Source organism: Lactuca virosa, chromosome 3 (genome assembly GCF_052849685.1).
Source record: "Lactuca virosa cultivar CGN04683 chromosome 3, Lactuca_virosa_CGN04683_v6, whole genome shotgun sequence".
NCBI lineage: Eukaryota > Viridiplantae > Streptophyta > Magnoliopsida > Asterales > Asteraceae > Lactuca > Lactuca virosa.
Window position 1 is genome coordinate 64610659 of NC_136428.1, and position 15816 is coordinate 64626474.

General features: G+C 32.5%; 2 protein-coding genes across 2 annotated transcripts; one reads left to right on the forward strand and one right to left on the reverse strand.

The window, feature by feature from the left end:
* Positions 1-444: 444 nt before the first annotated feature.
* LOC145165868 (putative WRKY transcription factor 75) lies at positions 445-2405 on the reverse strand. Its single transcript, XM_079084779.1, has 2 exons — positions 1906-2405; positions 445-1050 (listed from the first exon to the last, which is right to left on the reverse strand). The coding sequence occupies exons 1-2, from the start codon at positions 2319-2321 to the stop codon at positions 876-878; spliced, it is 591 nt and encodes a 196-aa protein (XP_078940905.1). The 5' UTR covers positions 2322-2405; the 3' UTR covers positions 445-875.
* Positions 2406-7726: 5321 nt separating this feature from the next.
* LOC145163600 (uncharacterized) lies at positions 7727-10723 on the forward strand. Its single transcript, XM_079082418.1, has 3 exons — positions 7727-9025; positions 9092-9184; positions 10049-10723. The coding sequence occupies exons 1-3, from the start codon at positions 7727-7729 to the stop codon at positions 10721-10723; spliced, it is 2067 nt and encodes a 688-aa protein (XP_078938544.1).
* The last annotated feature ends 5093 nt before the right edge of the window (positions 10724-15816 follow it).

The window sequence follows — 15816 nt, forward strand, 5'->3', positions numbered from 1 at the left end:
TTAAACTCTAACCGATGGATCATTTTAAAAAACATAAGGTCCCGATCTAATTTCGTGTGGGACATTAGGATCGCCGGTGGGAAGCCATTAATGACAACAACTACTTTTAACGGCGACAAAAGGCGCGTTTGTCTGATGTCGTCGCTAAAAGTAGCATCTTCTTGTTGTGATATATACACACATAAACATATGTTCATACATACATGCATGCATACAGCATACTTATGGTCTTATATAATTATGGTCTACTCCTATACGTAAACATGTCGAGCTTAATTATGAAAATAGTTTTCGAAATTGAATAACGATTCAAACAGTCTGGCAGCTAGTTTAGCTATATGAGTGTTCTAATAATTTCCTATATTTCAGTAAGTTTCTATTTCTAGATGATTTTATATATATTTGGGATAAATATGTTTTTTGATCATTTTTAACGTTCAAAAATAAAATATAATGTATCTGATATTTAGAAGTGAAATACAAGTTTCTTATACAGTAAATACAAGATATCAAATCCAAAACAAATAATAAACTTACTAAGTACGCACCTCAAACACGCCACGTTACAACAAATGAAACATTCTTAGCTAGCTAGCACGTTATTTATTTTCAAGCAACGTGAACTACCCCTAACTCGTTTTTTTTTTCTTCTCTGTGTACTAATTAACAAGATGATAACACATAGCTCCACAAGACATACGGATAAAGAAGCATGTGTTTATATTTTGTGAAGTGTCATCATCTTGTTATTAGAAGGTTAAATATGATGATGATAATAAGTTACAAAAATATTTAACATTTTCAGCATTTTTTTTGTTTTAAGATTCCAATCTACAAGGAAACAAAGCATCAGCAAGATACCAAGACACATCATTCTAGCGAGAATAGATTTGCATTTGTGTTAAAATATGCTCAAAGTTATCTGTAGATTTCTCAATTGGATGTGAATGTGTTCCTTCATATGTTGTCACCACAATTCCATCATCATTCGATAGTCGTTGAACTTGCTTTTTAACATTGCATCCTTGATGTGTACAACGGTAGTAATTCCTGTGTATATATAAAAAATCAATAGAAGTTTAGATTAAACTAATATGTCTAATTTAAAACGAATAGGAATGAGGAAATAAACCCATATACGTATTAAAATTTGCTTTGATACCAAAATGTGATTATGTTTGAAGTTGTCGATTTTCCTATGTTACCATAACCACTAGTTATTTATCCATATGTTGTTCGGTTCATGATATTATTATACCATAAAACTGTATGTGGTATATATTTTAATATCAACAATATATTAAACTCTTAAAATATAAAACACCTGTTAGAAAATAATTGTTTTGTTAATACATTATATATAATCCATGCGCATACATATATGTATATGAATGGATATTTGATTAAAAGTTTAATTCATTCCCATTGCTAAGTTTTGATTTAGATGAATTGTTCTCGCATAACGATTTATGTTTAAGAACCAGTTAAATCAAAAATTTTCAAATTTCAATATTATTTCAAATCCAGATTTTCTAAATCAGCTTTTTAATTAATACTAGCATATCCAGAAAAATCTATTTCAGTGTGTAGAAACTTCATACAAACTAAAGTTTCTTATCATTAAAACATATTGATCATGTTTAATTACTTCGTGATTGATGTAGTTTTAGATCTTGTTATTTTAATACACAAAATACATATTAAGAAACAATAATATTTTTATATTCACTAGACGATTATAGTAAGATCGATTTGTTTGCTTTGTTTGCTAACACAAACAAAAGTAATTAAAACATATTAGATTCTAGTATTAATTAAACAAATTTACTTATTTAAAATTCTAACAAATACTGTACAATGGTTAATTTAGAAGGAGTATATATGTATGAGTATACAATTATGTACCTGGGGAATTTATTGTTCTTGACAGCCTTTTGACCATATTTTCTCCATCTATATCCATCGTCAAGAATATCAACTTGACTCCTGGTTTGAAAAGCATGTTTCGGCTTTCTGATCTTCTTCTCACCTTTTCTAATATTAGTCTTCGCTGCTGCAGCCGCCATGATCAGCTGGCTACCATCGCCGTGAGCTAGGCTACTGCTGCTCGGAGAAACATGATGACCACCCACCATCTCCTCGGAGTTTTCATACTTCTGAAGATCTTTCTCCATTAACCCCATCTGCTCATGATAGTTATTGTAATCAGCAGGATTGTTATTCACCATGTTTAGTGTTAAATATGAAGAATTAAGAGCTGCAGCTGATGACGATGGTGAAGATGACGAGTAAGAAAATACTGGATCGCTGTTGTTGTTCATTTTAGAGAGAGAAAGATGTGGTGGCCGAGGAGAAAGGAAGGTGTGAAGAAGAGAGCGAGGGATTAAAAAGGAAAGATTTAAAGGTTGGTCAATTAGCTTTTATTGAAGAAATGAGGGCGGCTATAGCATGGCTAAAAGACAATTGGTCACATTTCTTACGAAATGGTGAAAACTCGTTTCAAATATTGACCATAAATAATATTACTATTTATATTTTGAATGTATTAGTATAGAAAAACTAAACCGAAATGTTAAAGTACTTTAAAAATAGTAATATTTAAATATTCTTCTTTAAAACTAAAAGAAAACTAATACGAAGTGAAATATAAAACATAAATTAAAATGTCAAATAAATTAATTATCTATAAACAAAAAAATGCTATACGAAGGTATACGGTTAATGAGATACATTATAACCAACCTACAATTTGAAGCCAGATAATAAGGAATTGTACTGATTACAAACACCGAAATCGATGAGCTACAGTAGAACGCCATTGTTATCACAAAATTGTTTTATGTGTAGAGAAAGGAGTAGATTGGTGCAATGTGGAGAATGGATTACAAATGAAACTGAGAGAAGGGAGGAGAAACATATAATTAGTGGAGGCAATTCATCAAGAGAGGCAACCACATGTCGCCATAGGAGGAGGCAATAAAATATAGCAAACATAGTACATAATATATTTGAGCAATAGAAGCAACGTCAAATTTATGTGGACATAAGGTGTGTCCATGGACACCCCTGCTTCCATCCATATAAGGTGGGACCGAGAACTCCTGACGGATCAAAATATATGACTTCTTAAAGTTTGGTATATTTCCGTATTTTTGGTCATTTTCTTGTTTATCCATTAAAGGATATACAAAGTCATTAATTAATGTTTCACATTGCATTTTGTTTGTGATTAACCCGATAAGACGGGTAGGCACGGGCAACGCCAAGCGGCGTTAGTCCGGCGTTATCCGGCGTTATGTGATTGCGTGTTACTATGGTAACGGGAGGCAACGAGCTGATGTTTAATTTCCTCAACGGTGGAGCAATAGGAAAAAGAACCTCCAACATGATGAACAACATAGGAAGACTATGTGTTGGCGGTGTCGTGGTGCGGGACATCAAGAAACCCAACTAAGGAAAATGATATGAGAAAAGTCGCTTTTCGGGAAGTTGTGATTGGAAAATTTCACGCAATTTTGAAGAAGGATGACACATATCGCAATCACGGTATGTTGAGTGGCAAGTGGACTCAAATCAGTAAGAAGTGCAGTAAGTTCAATTCCATCTACAACAAACTTTCCTCGCATAAGCAAGGTGGTGCGACCGATTTTGATGTTTTTAAAACGGCAAGGGAGCAATATCATGTCGAAACGGTTCACGTTTTCAAGCACAAAAAATTTTGGGAGATTGTTAAGGACAACCCAAAATGGTTTAAAACACCAACATCATCGGAACAACAATCAAAGAGGTCTCGCGGATCGGGTTCGGTCAACGTTTCCGATGCACGTACAAACATCGACCTCAATGCCGACACCAATGAGCTCCCAAAAGACCTCAACGACATGAAAGAGATCTCCCCGCATCGACGACCAATAGGGCACGACAAGGCGAAGCGGGCTCAATGACATGCAGAGAAGCGAAAGTAGACTTCGTTCGAGAGCACGCGGAACTGAAACAAAAATTTGACGTCCACAACGACATCGCAATTAAAAGATATGACTTGCAACGTGAGCATTTGGAGTTCCTACGTCAACAAGCTGAGGAAGATTGCATGACGAAATATTTGGCAATTCTTCACACTAGCGAGGATAATATGCCACCGAGACAAGTGCAAGTCCTCCGAGAAATGAAGGCAAAGATCGAGCAGAGATATTTGGGCGACAAATAGTGTATCGGTTTTATGTCTTATAAATTTATGACTATCGTATGTTTTTGTTCAATGTTTTTTTTCTTTGTGATGTCATTTTTAGTTTTTAAATGTTATTTTTAATTTAGGATTTAATTAAATTATACGTGTTCTTAATTTATATGTTTTTTATAATTATTATGACATAAATAAAAAAACAAAAAATAAATAACAAATTGGTAAAATAGAAATTAAAAATCTCAAACAAATAAACATAAAAAATAAATAAAAAATATGGAGTGTTATCGTATGTTATTTGATGTTGTCTATTTCCATATTTGGTGTTATAACACCAATATATGAGTAGGATAATGATGTGATACATTTTTTGGTGTGATAACATGTAATAACATGTTACCCACCTACTAGCCTAAACCAAATATAAGAGGAAAAAACCAAATTTAAAAATATCGGTTAACTATTTGCAAGTTATTTTAGTTAACTCAACTACTTACACCACCTAGAAATTGATGTATTTTATTTGGCCATTTTTAGAGTGTGAATTAGATTTTGGTGATATGAATAAATAATTCGAAACTGTACAAAGTGAAGAAACCCGAATGATGATTGAGAAAGAATAAAAGTTTCATGTATATGGACATGCTTTGTTATTCTTGGGTTTTCTTGTCCATAGGCTTAGTCCAATAGTTGACAGGGTTTTTTTTTGCAGTTATAAGTATTCGTATTTAAGGATTTCAATGTATACCTTTTGTAAACAGTCGAGTAATAATAGAGTTCTTATGTTCCTTTTTGTGGATGTTGCTCACATCGACCAAACCACATAAATTCTTTGTCATTTTTCTTATTTTCTTTGATTGCTTGCTTCCCGGTCATAAATACACAATTTCAAGGGCAGCAAACGACTTAATAAAGTAAACATGATAGTATATCTTTATATGGCTTGTGAGTGCCAAAGTAAATCTTTTCAAACATTTAAAAATGATGAACAACTCAAAATAGCAAAATTTTATCTTCAAGAGTTCTTAAAACATGATTTTGGAGCACTTAGAGCAACCCGTAAAACTGAATTGTAGATCAAGTGGAAATGAAAGATTAGTTAACTTGAACAAATTGGAAACCTAAGAAAGATGATGCTCAAAATAAATAAGCATACGACATATATCCTCTATGTTTGTCTTTGCATCCATCGTGGAGCAATTATTTTCAACAATGATGTTTAAAGACAACAATTTACACAATAAAACAAGTAATTAATTTATTTGTCTATTTTGAAAAATATGTGTTAGATAGTATTAACAACAATTATAAATTGTTTTTAAATTTAGAAAACTCTTTCTAACTACATTAAAACAATATATATATATATATATATATATATATATATATATATATATATATATATATATATATATAGAGAGAGAGAGAGAGAGAGAGATAGGTTCATATGTAGATGAACATCTATTGTGATGACGTGTGGACAATGTTATTCTGTAAGAATAATTAAAAAAATTTGTTGTTTGGTAACGTGAATACATTCAACCTCACATAATTTTATATGAGATTAAACGTATTTATTTTTTATAAGATTGTACATTACAATATTTTAAAATATAAATGTTTGTATATAGTTGTTGTAAAAATATATAAATAAGTACATGTTTATATATATAAAAAAGGTTGTATAGTGATCAATTTCTTTTTAAAAAAATTATTTGATATAGCTTAAGGATAAAATTCTTAGGTTTTTTACATGTTTTGCAAATATACCGTCATATGTTATATATTTTTTATAATTTTGTTTTCTATGTTCTATAAAACTTAATTTTTAAAAACTTTTTAATGTATTATTTTACAAGTTTTATCCTCTTATTTATTCACTTTTTTCATTTTTTAAATTTTTTTCGTTTGTATAAATTAGTGTTTTTATCAATTTATTTCGAAATTATATATATATATATATATATATATATATATAGATATATATATATATATATATATAAAAGGGTTATTTCGAAAACAAAAACCTTAAAAATCATAAAAATACATAAAAAAAAATACCTAGAGATCACAAAACTTTTTTTTGATATTTTTTATGAAAAATCGCAGGATTTTATAGAAATTCGCTGAAATTTTTTTTTGAAGGAACAGGAAAGTTTTAACTTTCTTACTTTGGCACAAATTTTTATATTGTTTATACTTTTGGCTAAATTGTTTAAGTTATTAGTTTTTGACCGTTTTGCCACTTTTTTGTAGCTTTTTCCAAAACTACCCCTTTTGGTTTTTTCTTTTACACTTAGGCCACCAATTTAACTTTGTTATTTTGTCCACAAATTTTATATTGTTTATACTTTTGACTAAGTTGTTTAAAGTTATTAGTTTTTGACGGTTTTGCCACACTTTTGTAGCTTTTTCCAAAACTGCCCATTTTGCTTTTTTCTTTTACACTTGGGCCACCAATTTTCCAACTTTGTTAACTTTGGTCACATTTCTTGATTTTTTATCCATTTTGCCAATTCAAAACTCAATTAACATCAAAACCCTATTCACTACATGCGGAGCATGGGCTTCTCGTAGTTTGTATTCTACGGTTGCAAAAAAACATATAAAACTCAGTTTTTACAAATTTATAAATAAACTATATAGAAGGTTGCATAAAAAATTATGAAAACATTATTTAGAAAAAGTTGTAAAAAAAAAGTAATATTGTAAGAAAAAAATAATCTAGTTCCAAACAACTTTCATAGTTCGTTACAATTATATATTTAAAGTCATGATACATATATCATATAATTTATCAGCAAATTATTAGGAGACAATATTACTCTATTAGTCGATAACTAGTTCTTTTTTTAAAACTATTTTTTTAGCTAAAAGGTAGTTTTTGTGTGCTCGGATATACATAGTCGGCTATATCACTATTTCATCTATAGGTGTATTCGGTTTCTTTTTGAAACGTATAATCTTATTTATTTTTAAGTTTAATGCATTTTAGTGGTAAACAACAAAAATTATTTATCGTGGTTTATAAACTAATTTATAAACTAGTTTTTAATAAATATTTTAAATATAAATAAGTCGTTGATAAACTAGATAAGTTAAAGCTAGTTTTCCAGTTTTAAAGAAGCTTTGATTGATTATATACATTTATTTTATACAAGACATCCTCAATTAGATACTCAAATATGATTATATGAATAGTTGAGTATTCCTCTTGTTATGTATCTAAAGAATATATATTGAAAGATCCTTCTGTTTTTTCATTATTATTCTTATTTATGGAGAGTAAATCAACAGCTATTTCAGCCCTTGTCTTTCCTTTCTTGCTCTACGTGATTACAGGCTGATTTTGCTCTTTTAGTTTGTATATATTCTATCTTTGTTCTGTTTTTGTTACCAAGAGATTTTATACAGATCAATATTTTTCATATATTTTCTCTCTATGTTCCATTTTCTTCATGGCATCAGAGCAGGAAAACAATTCACCAACTTCCGCACAATAAATCATTCATAATTCTCTTTTGTTTCCTATCATCTCTCATCATGAGTAAGAAAGACGAAGAATCAATACAGAAGTCACCATCAAGTAAAGTTGATGTAATGTCACCATACTTCATCTCTGGATCTGATAATCCAAACATTGTCTTCACAAGCGAACCTCTTCGCGATGGTAATTACGTGGATTGGGCGGACGAAATGAGCAATGCCCTCTATGCAAAGAATAAATTTGGATTTGTTGACGGGTCGATTCCTATTCCTGTTGAAGGATCGTCTGAATGGCAACTATGGAAACGATGCAATGCCATGATAAAGGGTTGGCTCCACATTTCCATGGACAAAGAGATACGTACCAGCGTAAAACATGCCAAGATTGCCCAAGAGGTTTGGGAAGATTTGAAGGAGCGTTTTGGGAGCGCAAGTGCACCAAGGGCATTTGAGTTGAAACATGAAATCACTCTCACGCGACAAGGAAAGCTATCAGTTTCGGCATATTACACAAAGCTTAAAGGCTTATGGGATGAGTTTCAGGCTACTTCTCCGATTCCAAAATGCAAGTGTAACAATTGCACCTGTGACATGGGTAAGCAATTGATGGAGATGAGGGATAAAGAGCGTTTATATGAATTCCTTATGGGATTAGATGAGAGTTTTGGAACAGTGAAGACTCAAATTCTAAGCACTAGGCCAATGGTTTCCCTTGGAGCCGCTTTCCATATTGTTTCAGAAGATGAAAGACAAAAGCAAATTACCTCCGCAGGCAGAACGCAGGTCGATGCAGCAGCTTTTCAGACTTTGCATCGCCGAGAACGTGAGATAAAAGAGACCAAGAAGTGTACACATTGTGGGAAACTATACCACACGATTGATGAGTGTTATGAGCTCAAGGGATATCCCAAGCCAGGAGAGAAGGGATACCGTGATATGGGTAAGAAAGAAGAACCATGGAAGAAACAGAAAAGCATAACCAAAGGGGCTCACATGGCTGCCACTAATTCCCCTGTTCCAGGAGTTGCCCCTGAACAATTCTTAGCTTGCCAAGACTACTTCAATATGCACCGGGAAAGTTCACAGAACAATAATGAAGAAAAATTGCCCACTGCTAACATGGCTGGTAAGATAAATAACTTAAGAACATGGATAATCGATTCCGGAGCCCCTGAACACATAACTTGCGATGATGGTATTCTTGTTAACCAAACAAAATTTGGTACAAAAACACCTGTAAGAATCCCGAATGCAGAAAAGGTCCTAGTTGTGAGTGTTGGTGACACTAGTTTGCCAAATGGTTTGAAACTAAATGGAGTTTTGAACATTCCTAAATTTGAATGCAACTTGTTATCTGTTAGCCGCCTCACGAGAGATTTAAATTGTTTTCTCACATTTTTCCCGGATTATTGTACTATGCAGGACTTACCTTCGAGGACGCTGATTGGGATGGGTAGACACTGCGATGGTCTATATTGCTTGGAGCCGATTAGCAAAGAAGGTATAGTCATGTCGGTTACTGCGGACTCAAAGATTTGGCATAGGAGATTAGGTCATGCTTCAAGTTTGAAATCATCACATTTTAATTTTTTAGGATCAAATAATGAACACTGTGACTCTTGTATGAGGGCTAAGTTGACTAGACTTCCTTTTTCTAAAAGTAGTATACACACTACGACTTGTTTTGAACTCATCCACTGTGATATATGGGGTAGTTATCACACTCCATCTTCGACAGGGGTACATTATTTCTTATCTGTTGTTGATGATTTTAGCAGGGGTGTGTGGGTATTCCTAATGAAAAATAAATCTGATGTCAGTCATTTCTTAATTACATTTTGCAACATGGTAAATAACCAGTTTGGAAAAAATATTAAAAGAATTCGAACAGATAACGGTGTTGAGTTCCAGTCAAAATATATGAATGATTACTATAGTAAACATGGTATTTTGCTCGAAACATCTTGCACCGACACACCCCAACAAAATGGGGTAGTCGAGCGCAAACATAGGCACATTTTGGAGGTAGCTAGAGCCTTACGTTTTGAAGCAGGCCTACCGATTAACTTTTGGGGTGAGTGCGTTCTAACTGCAACTTATATTATAAATCGCCTACCTTCTCGAATTCTTAAACATAAAACTCCATATGAAATTTTATTCGGTAAAAAGCCAACTTATGAACATTTTCACATTTTTGGGTGTTTGGCATATGCCAAGGATAATCGAAAAGGAAGGGACAAGTTTGATGTGAGGGGGAGACGGTGTATATTTGTTGGCTACCCTTATTCTCAGAAGGGATATCGAGTTTTTGACTTAGAAAGTGAATAAATTTACACGTCTCGTGATGTAAAATTTGTTGAGACTGTTTTTCCTTTTAAGGATAAGACCTTAAAAGGCACAATCGAGAGACTAAGTTCTACCAGACAACATGAATGGACCACCGATGACAGCCCAACATCTGATTTGGTCACTGATTCGGTCATTGAACTTGCTGAACCACCACCTACTAATGGTGTCCCTGGAGAAAATGGCCCAAACGATACAGGGACAGAAGTTGAGGCTCAAATCAATCAAGAAATGGGTCACACATCTAGAGAACCTATTGAAGACAATAATTATCAACAACAAAACAATGGCCTGCGAAGAAGTGAACGAGCTAAGAAGCAACCCAAACATTTTGAGTCTTATGAAACGGACCTACCTGAATCCATTGACCATGCGCAATCTACTCCCAATTCAGGAACCTCAGAGGTATATCCTTTATCGCATTACGTTTCATACAATAAATTTTCCCCTAGTCATAAGGCTTTTCTTGCGGCCATCACTTCCCGTGATGAGCCTAAGTTTTTTCATCAGGCCGTAAAGGATGAGCATTGGCGTGAGGCAATGAAAAGGGAGATTGAGGCATTGGAACAAAATGGTACGTGGACCCTTGAACCACTACCACCGGGAAACAAGGTTGTTGACTCAAAATGGGTTTATAAAATAAGGTATAAAGCAAATGGGGAGATTGAGCGCTATAAGGCACGCCTCATGGCAAAGGGTTTTACCTAAATTGAGGGAATCGATTTTCACGACACTTTTGCCCCGGTCGCTAAACTTGTCACCATGAGAACTCTTCTTGACGTAGCAGCAAAGAAATGTTGGACAATACATCAATTGGATGTGAATAACGCCTTTTTACATGGTGATCTAATGGAGGATGTATACATGAAAATACCACACGGGTTTGCTAAACAAGGAGAGACACGGGTCTGCAAGTTACGAAAGTCACTATATGGGTTACGACAAGCTTCAAGAAACTGGTACCACAAGTTCACCCAAGCTCTCTTCCAGATCGGTTTTAGGCAATCACGAGCTGACCACTCTCTTTTTATCCATAAAAGAAATGACAGTTACGTTGCAGCATTAATCTATGTTGATGACGTAATCTTAGTTGGAAATGATGATGGGAAAATCTCTAGTGTAAAGAGCCACTTGAATGAATTGTTTAAAATAAAGGACCTAGGGCCTTTAAAATACTTTCTTGGTATTGAAGTTGCACGCTCCGCGAAAGGTATAGTCCTAAGTTAAAGAAAGTACACCCTCGATATTTTGGAGGACAGTGGTCTTCAAGGTGGTAGACCAAGCTCTTTTCCGATGGAACAAAACTTGAAATTGAGCAACGACGATGATAGTCCCCATGTTGACCCACTTCGCTATAGGCGGTTGATTGGTCGACTTCTTTATTTGACCGTCACCCGACCAGACATCCTATATGCTGTAAATCGGCTAAGCCAATTTATCTCAGCCCCACGTCACAGTCACATGGAAGCTGCTATACGGATCCTCCGTTTTCTCAAATCCACAGCAGGGCAAGGTCTTTTCCTTCCAGCAAATAATGAATTTGATTTGAAAGCATATTGTGATGCAGATTGGCTAGGGTGTCCTATGACGAGGCGTTCCTGTACCGGGTATTACATCAATTTGGGTGGTGCCCCAATCTCTTGGCGCACGAAGAAACAATCTGTTGTCTCTCGTTCCTCGGCAGAAGCAGAATACCGAGCTATGGCAACTACAGTGAGTGAAATCTTATGGCTCCGATGGCTACTCAAAGACCTTGAAGTCACACAGACCACTGCAACATCCCTCTTCTGTGAAAATCAAGCAGCCTACCACATTGCCAATAATCCCGTTTTTCACGAGAGAACGAAACACGATGAAATGGATTGTTATTTTGTTCGAGAGCGGGTTGAATCCAAATAAATATTACCATGCAAGATTTCTACAGATCATCAGGTTGCCGACCTTTTCACGAAAGCCTTAGGGGCAGCCCGTTTCCGGTTCCTAGTTGACAAGTTGGGCATTTGTAACCTCCATGCGCCAACTTGAGGGGGAGTGAAAGATCCTTCTGTTTTTTCATTATTATTCTTATTTATGGAGAGTAAATCAACAGCTATTTCAGCCCCTGTCTTTCCTTTCTTGCTCTATGTGATTGCAGGCTGGTTTTGCTCTTTTAGTTTGTATATATTCTATCTTTGTTCTGTTTTTGTTACCAAGAGATTTTATACAGATCAATATTTTTCATATATTTTCTCTATATGTTCCATTTTCTCTATATGTTCCATTTTCTTCATATATATATATATATATATATATATATATATATATATATATATATATATATATATATATATATATATATTCTATATATATATATATAGAATATATATTCTATATATATATATATATATATATATATATATATATATATTCTATATATATATATATAGAATATATATTCTATATATATATATATATATATATATATATATATATATAGAATATATTTTCTATATATATATATATAGAATATATTTTATATATATATATATATATATATATATATATATATATATATATATATATATAGAAATATATATATATATATATATATATATATATATATTTCTATATATATATATATATATATATATATATATATATATATATATATATATATATATATATATAGGGTGAGATTCAATAGAGAACCATAATTAACCAAGGAACCAAGGAACCAATCGTGAGCGTTGGAAATCATAACGATCAACGGCCAAGGAAATAGATGTATACTTTTACATTGGACGCACACACACCGGGTTATACCAAAAAATCCACCCTTTACAAAAAAACTCACCACTTTTTTCGTTTAAAACTTTTTTTAGGCCATGTTTTTTATCGAAAAAAAACCCGAATATACCGTTGTTCACGATTTTTTGTTCTCTTTCCATAGAGATCCATGATGATATATAAAAAACGAACTTTTTTTTTCGAAAAAAACTCACTTCATTTTCTCTGATGAAAAAATTTAAGGTCTATTTTTTTATAGAAAAAAAATTAATAAATATATCCAAATTCATATTTTTTGTACTTTTTAAACATAGATTCATATTCAAGTTAAAAAAAAAAAAACTTTATTTCAGTTTAGATTCACATTGTGAACCTGTTCAGATTCATATTGTAAACCTATTCAGATCCACATTATAAACCTCCTTAGATTCACAGTGTGCATAATAAGAAGTCAGATTCACAGTGTGAATCTGAACTGATCGGAGCTTTTTCACATTGTGAATGTTAAAATTTGAAATATTTACAGTTTAGATTCACAGTGTGAATCTACACTGATCGAGGTTTTTTTTTTTGAACCTTCTCAGATTCACAGTGTGTATAATAGTAATTCAGATTCACAATGTGAATCTGAACTGTTCGAGATTTTTCATATTGTGAATGTTAAAAATTGAAATATTTACAGTTTAGATTCACAGTATGAATCTGTACTCTTCGAGGGTTTTTTTTTTTTTTTTTTTAGTCGGTATTGATGTTTATTAATAGAGTACAAAAAATTAATATTTTTGGTATAATTAGTTTTTTTTTGATAAAAATAAACTTAAATATTGAAAAAACTAAGAAAATTAAGTGAGTTTTTTTCGAAAAAAAAAAGTTCATTTTTTATATATCATCATGGATCTCTATGAAAAGATGACGAAAAATCGTGAATAACGGTATATTCGGTTTTTTTTTTCGATAAACAACTTGGCCTAAAAAAAATTTTAAATGAAAAAAAATAAGTGAGTTTTGTTATAATTCGGTACATTTGCGTCTATTATAAAAATTTACATACCTTCGTTTTGCCGTTGATCGCTTTAAATTCCGACGCTTTGGATTGGTTCCTTGGTTCCTTGATTAATAATGGTTCTCTATTGAACTTTTCTATATATATATATATATATATATATATATATATATATATATATATATATATATATATATAAATTAAAAAAAAAAAGAGAAATTATATAATGTTTTGAAATGTAACAAATTGAATAAATTTTCAATTGACCTTCAATTGAGCCGTGTCAATTTCAATATTTGTGGAAGGCATTTATTTGGTCAAAACTCGTGCGTGCCATAAACCAATATATTCTATTTTCTACCCTAAAGAGGCGTTGTTGACCGTTCCTTCAAGTTATCCAAAATTTTATACCAAGACCGAATAGGCCAATACCTTTGATTTTCACATATAATAATGGAGGTAAACGAACAACAAGCTGTGCCGCAACCATTTTTTGGATGACAAATCTAATTCTTTTAAAAACAACATATATAGGTATTGGGGTCATAACATTACTATGCATAACATGTTGGACTCTGTTGAAGAGCTCCACAGCTTCTGGTGCAAGGAAATTGAAAGTATCAAATGCAAAAGGTATAAACGTGTGTTGATTTTTCATGTACGTTTTATCATGTTTTGTCACTTTGCATGATGCAGCTTTTAAAACAGTTTGTCCCAAAGTGAAAACCCCACTCCCCAACCCCACAAGAGGGGAAACTCCTGTTAGATCACGCTTTCTTATGTTTTTTTTTAATTAAAAAATATATTTTATACAAATATTATTTTCTTTTTATAGGAAAATAAAAACCATAAATGTTAATATTTATTTTATAATTTTTACTATATATATAATTTAATAACATTAAAAAAAATGAAATGAAAATTACAATTAAATTGGTGCAGCCAATCAAAAGAGGGGAGAGAGGTCGGGGAGGAGATATCCCCCTTCAAAACTGCATCCAGGGTGTGGTGTTCCTGGGTGTGATTCCTTCAGCTTACACCTAAGCTGCAGTTTGAAATCTGATAAACAATTCAGGAATTTTGAGAAAATTTTCGTTTTTATGAAAATTTAACAAAAAATTAAAGAAACATAGCAAATGGGAAGATATACAATGAAATGGCTTAAAATCAAATATTTGATTAAAAACAATGATATTTAAACATTTTGAAATGCTCACTTTAAATGTGCATGGAGATAAGTTTTTAGAATGAATTCGTACAAATAAAAAGTGAGTAAATTACACGAATCGTCCCTCGTGTATGTGTCAAAATGCACGTTCAGTCCCTATTTTTCAAAAATTAACTCGGACCATCCCTGATATTTTTAAAATGTGCACGTTTCATCCCTGGTTTCATTAACCAGACCTAAAAAGACAAATTTACCCTTATCAATTTCTTTTTTGATTTTTTTGGTTTGTTTATATTATTAATAATTAAAAAATAAAATAAAATGGGGACTCTACCACAAACCCTTAACATCTACTATACCACCCACATCCTTCGTCACTTCATCTTCTCCACCATCTAGCTGCGTCACCTCCGTCATTAAAGGTTGACCAAGATACAACATATAATTCTTAGCAACAATTGCAATCTCTCTAAAAATATTGACAGCAGTTGCAAAGCTTCTAATTATCACCACAACCTTTCAATTTATTATTCATCTATTAATTTTTCTCAAATTCCATGTTTGAAAACCCTAAGACATACAAGAACGATGACACATGATCTCGCAAGGGCTCCGGTGTACGGTATGTGGATATAAATCTGTTTCCTCAGCCACCGATCGACACCTAGTAAGAACCAAATCTTGTTTAATATTCTTCTGATTTCAATTTTATTGAGAATTTGGGGGTGCGTAGTTTCAGTTTAATGATCATGAATTAACCAAAAGGGTACTGAATCAAGACAAGAAGAACGAATACCTGTAATCTATGCAATTCAAGGATCTGTATAATGTCCTGTACAAACAACAACACCATCAAAAGCTTCA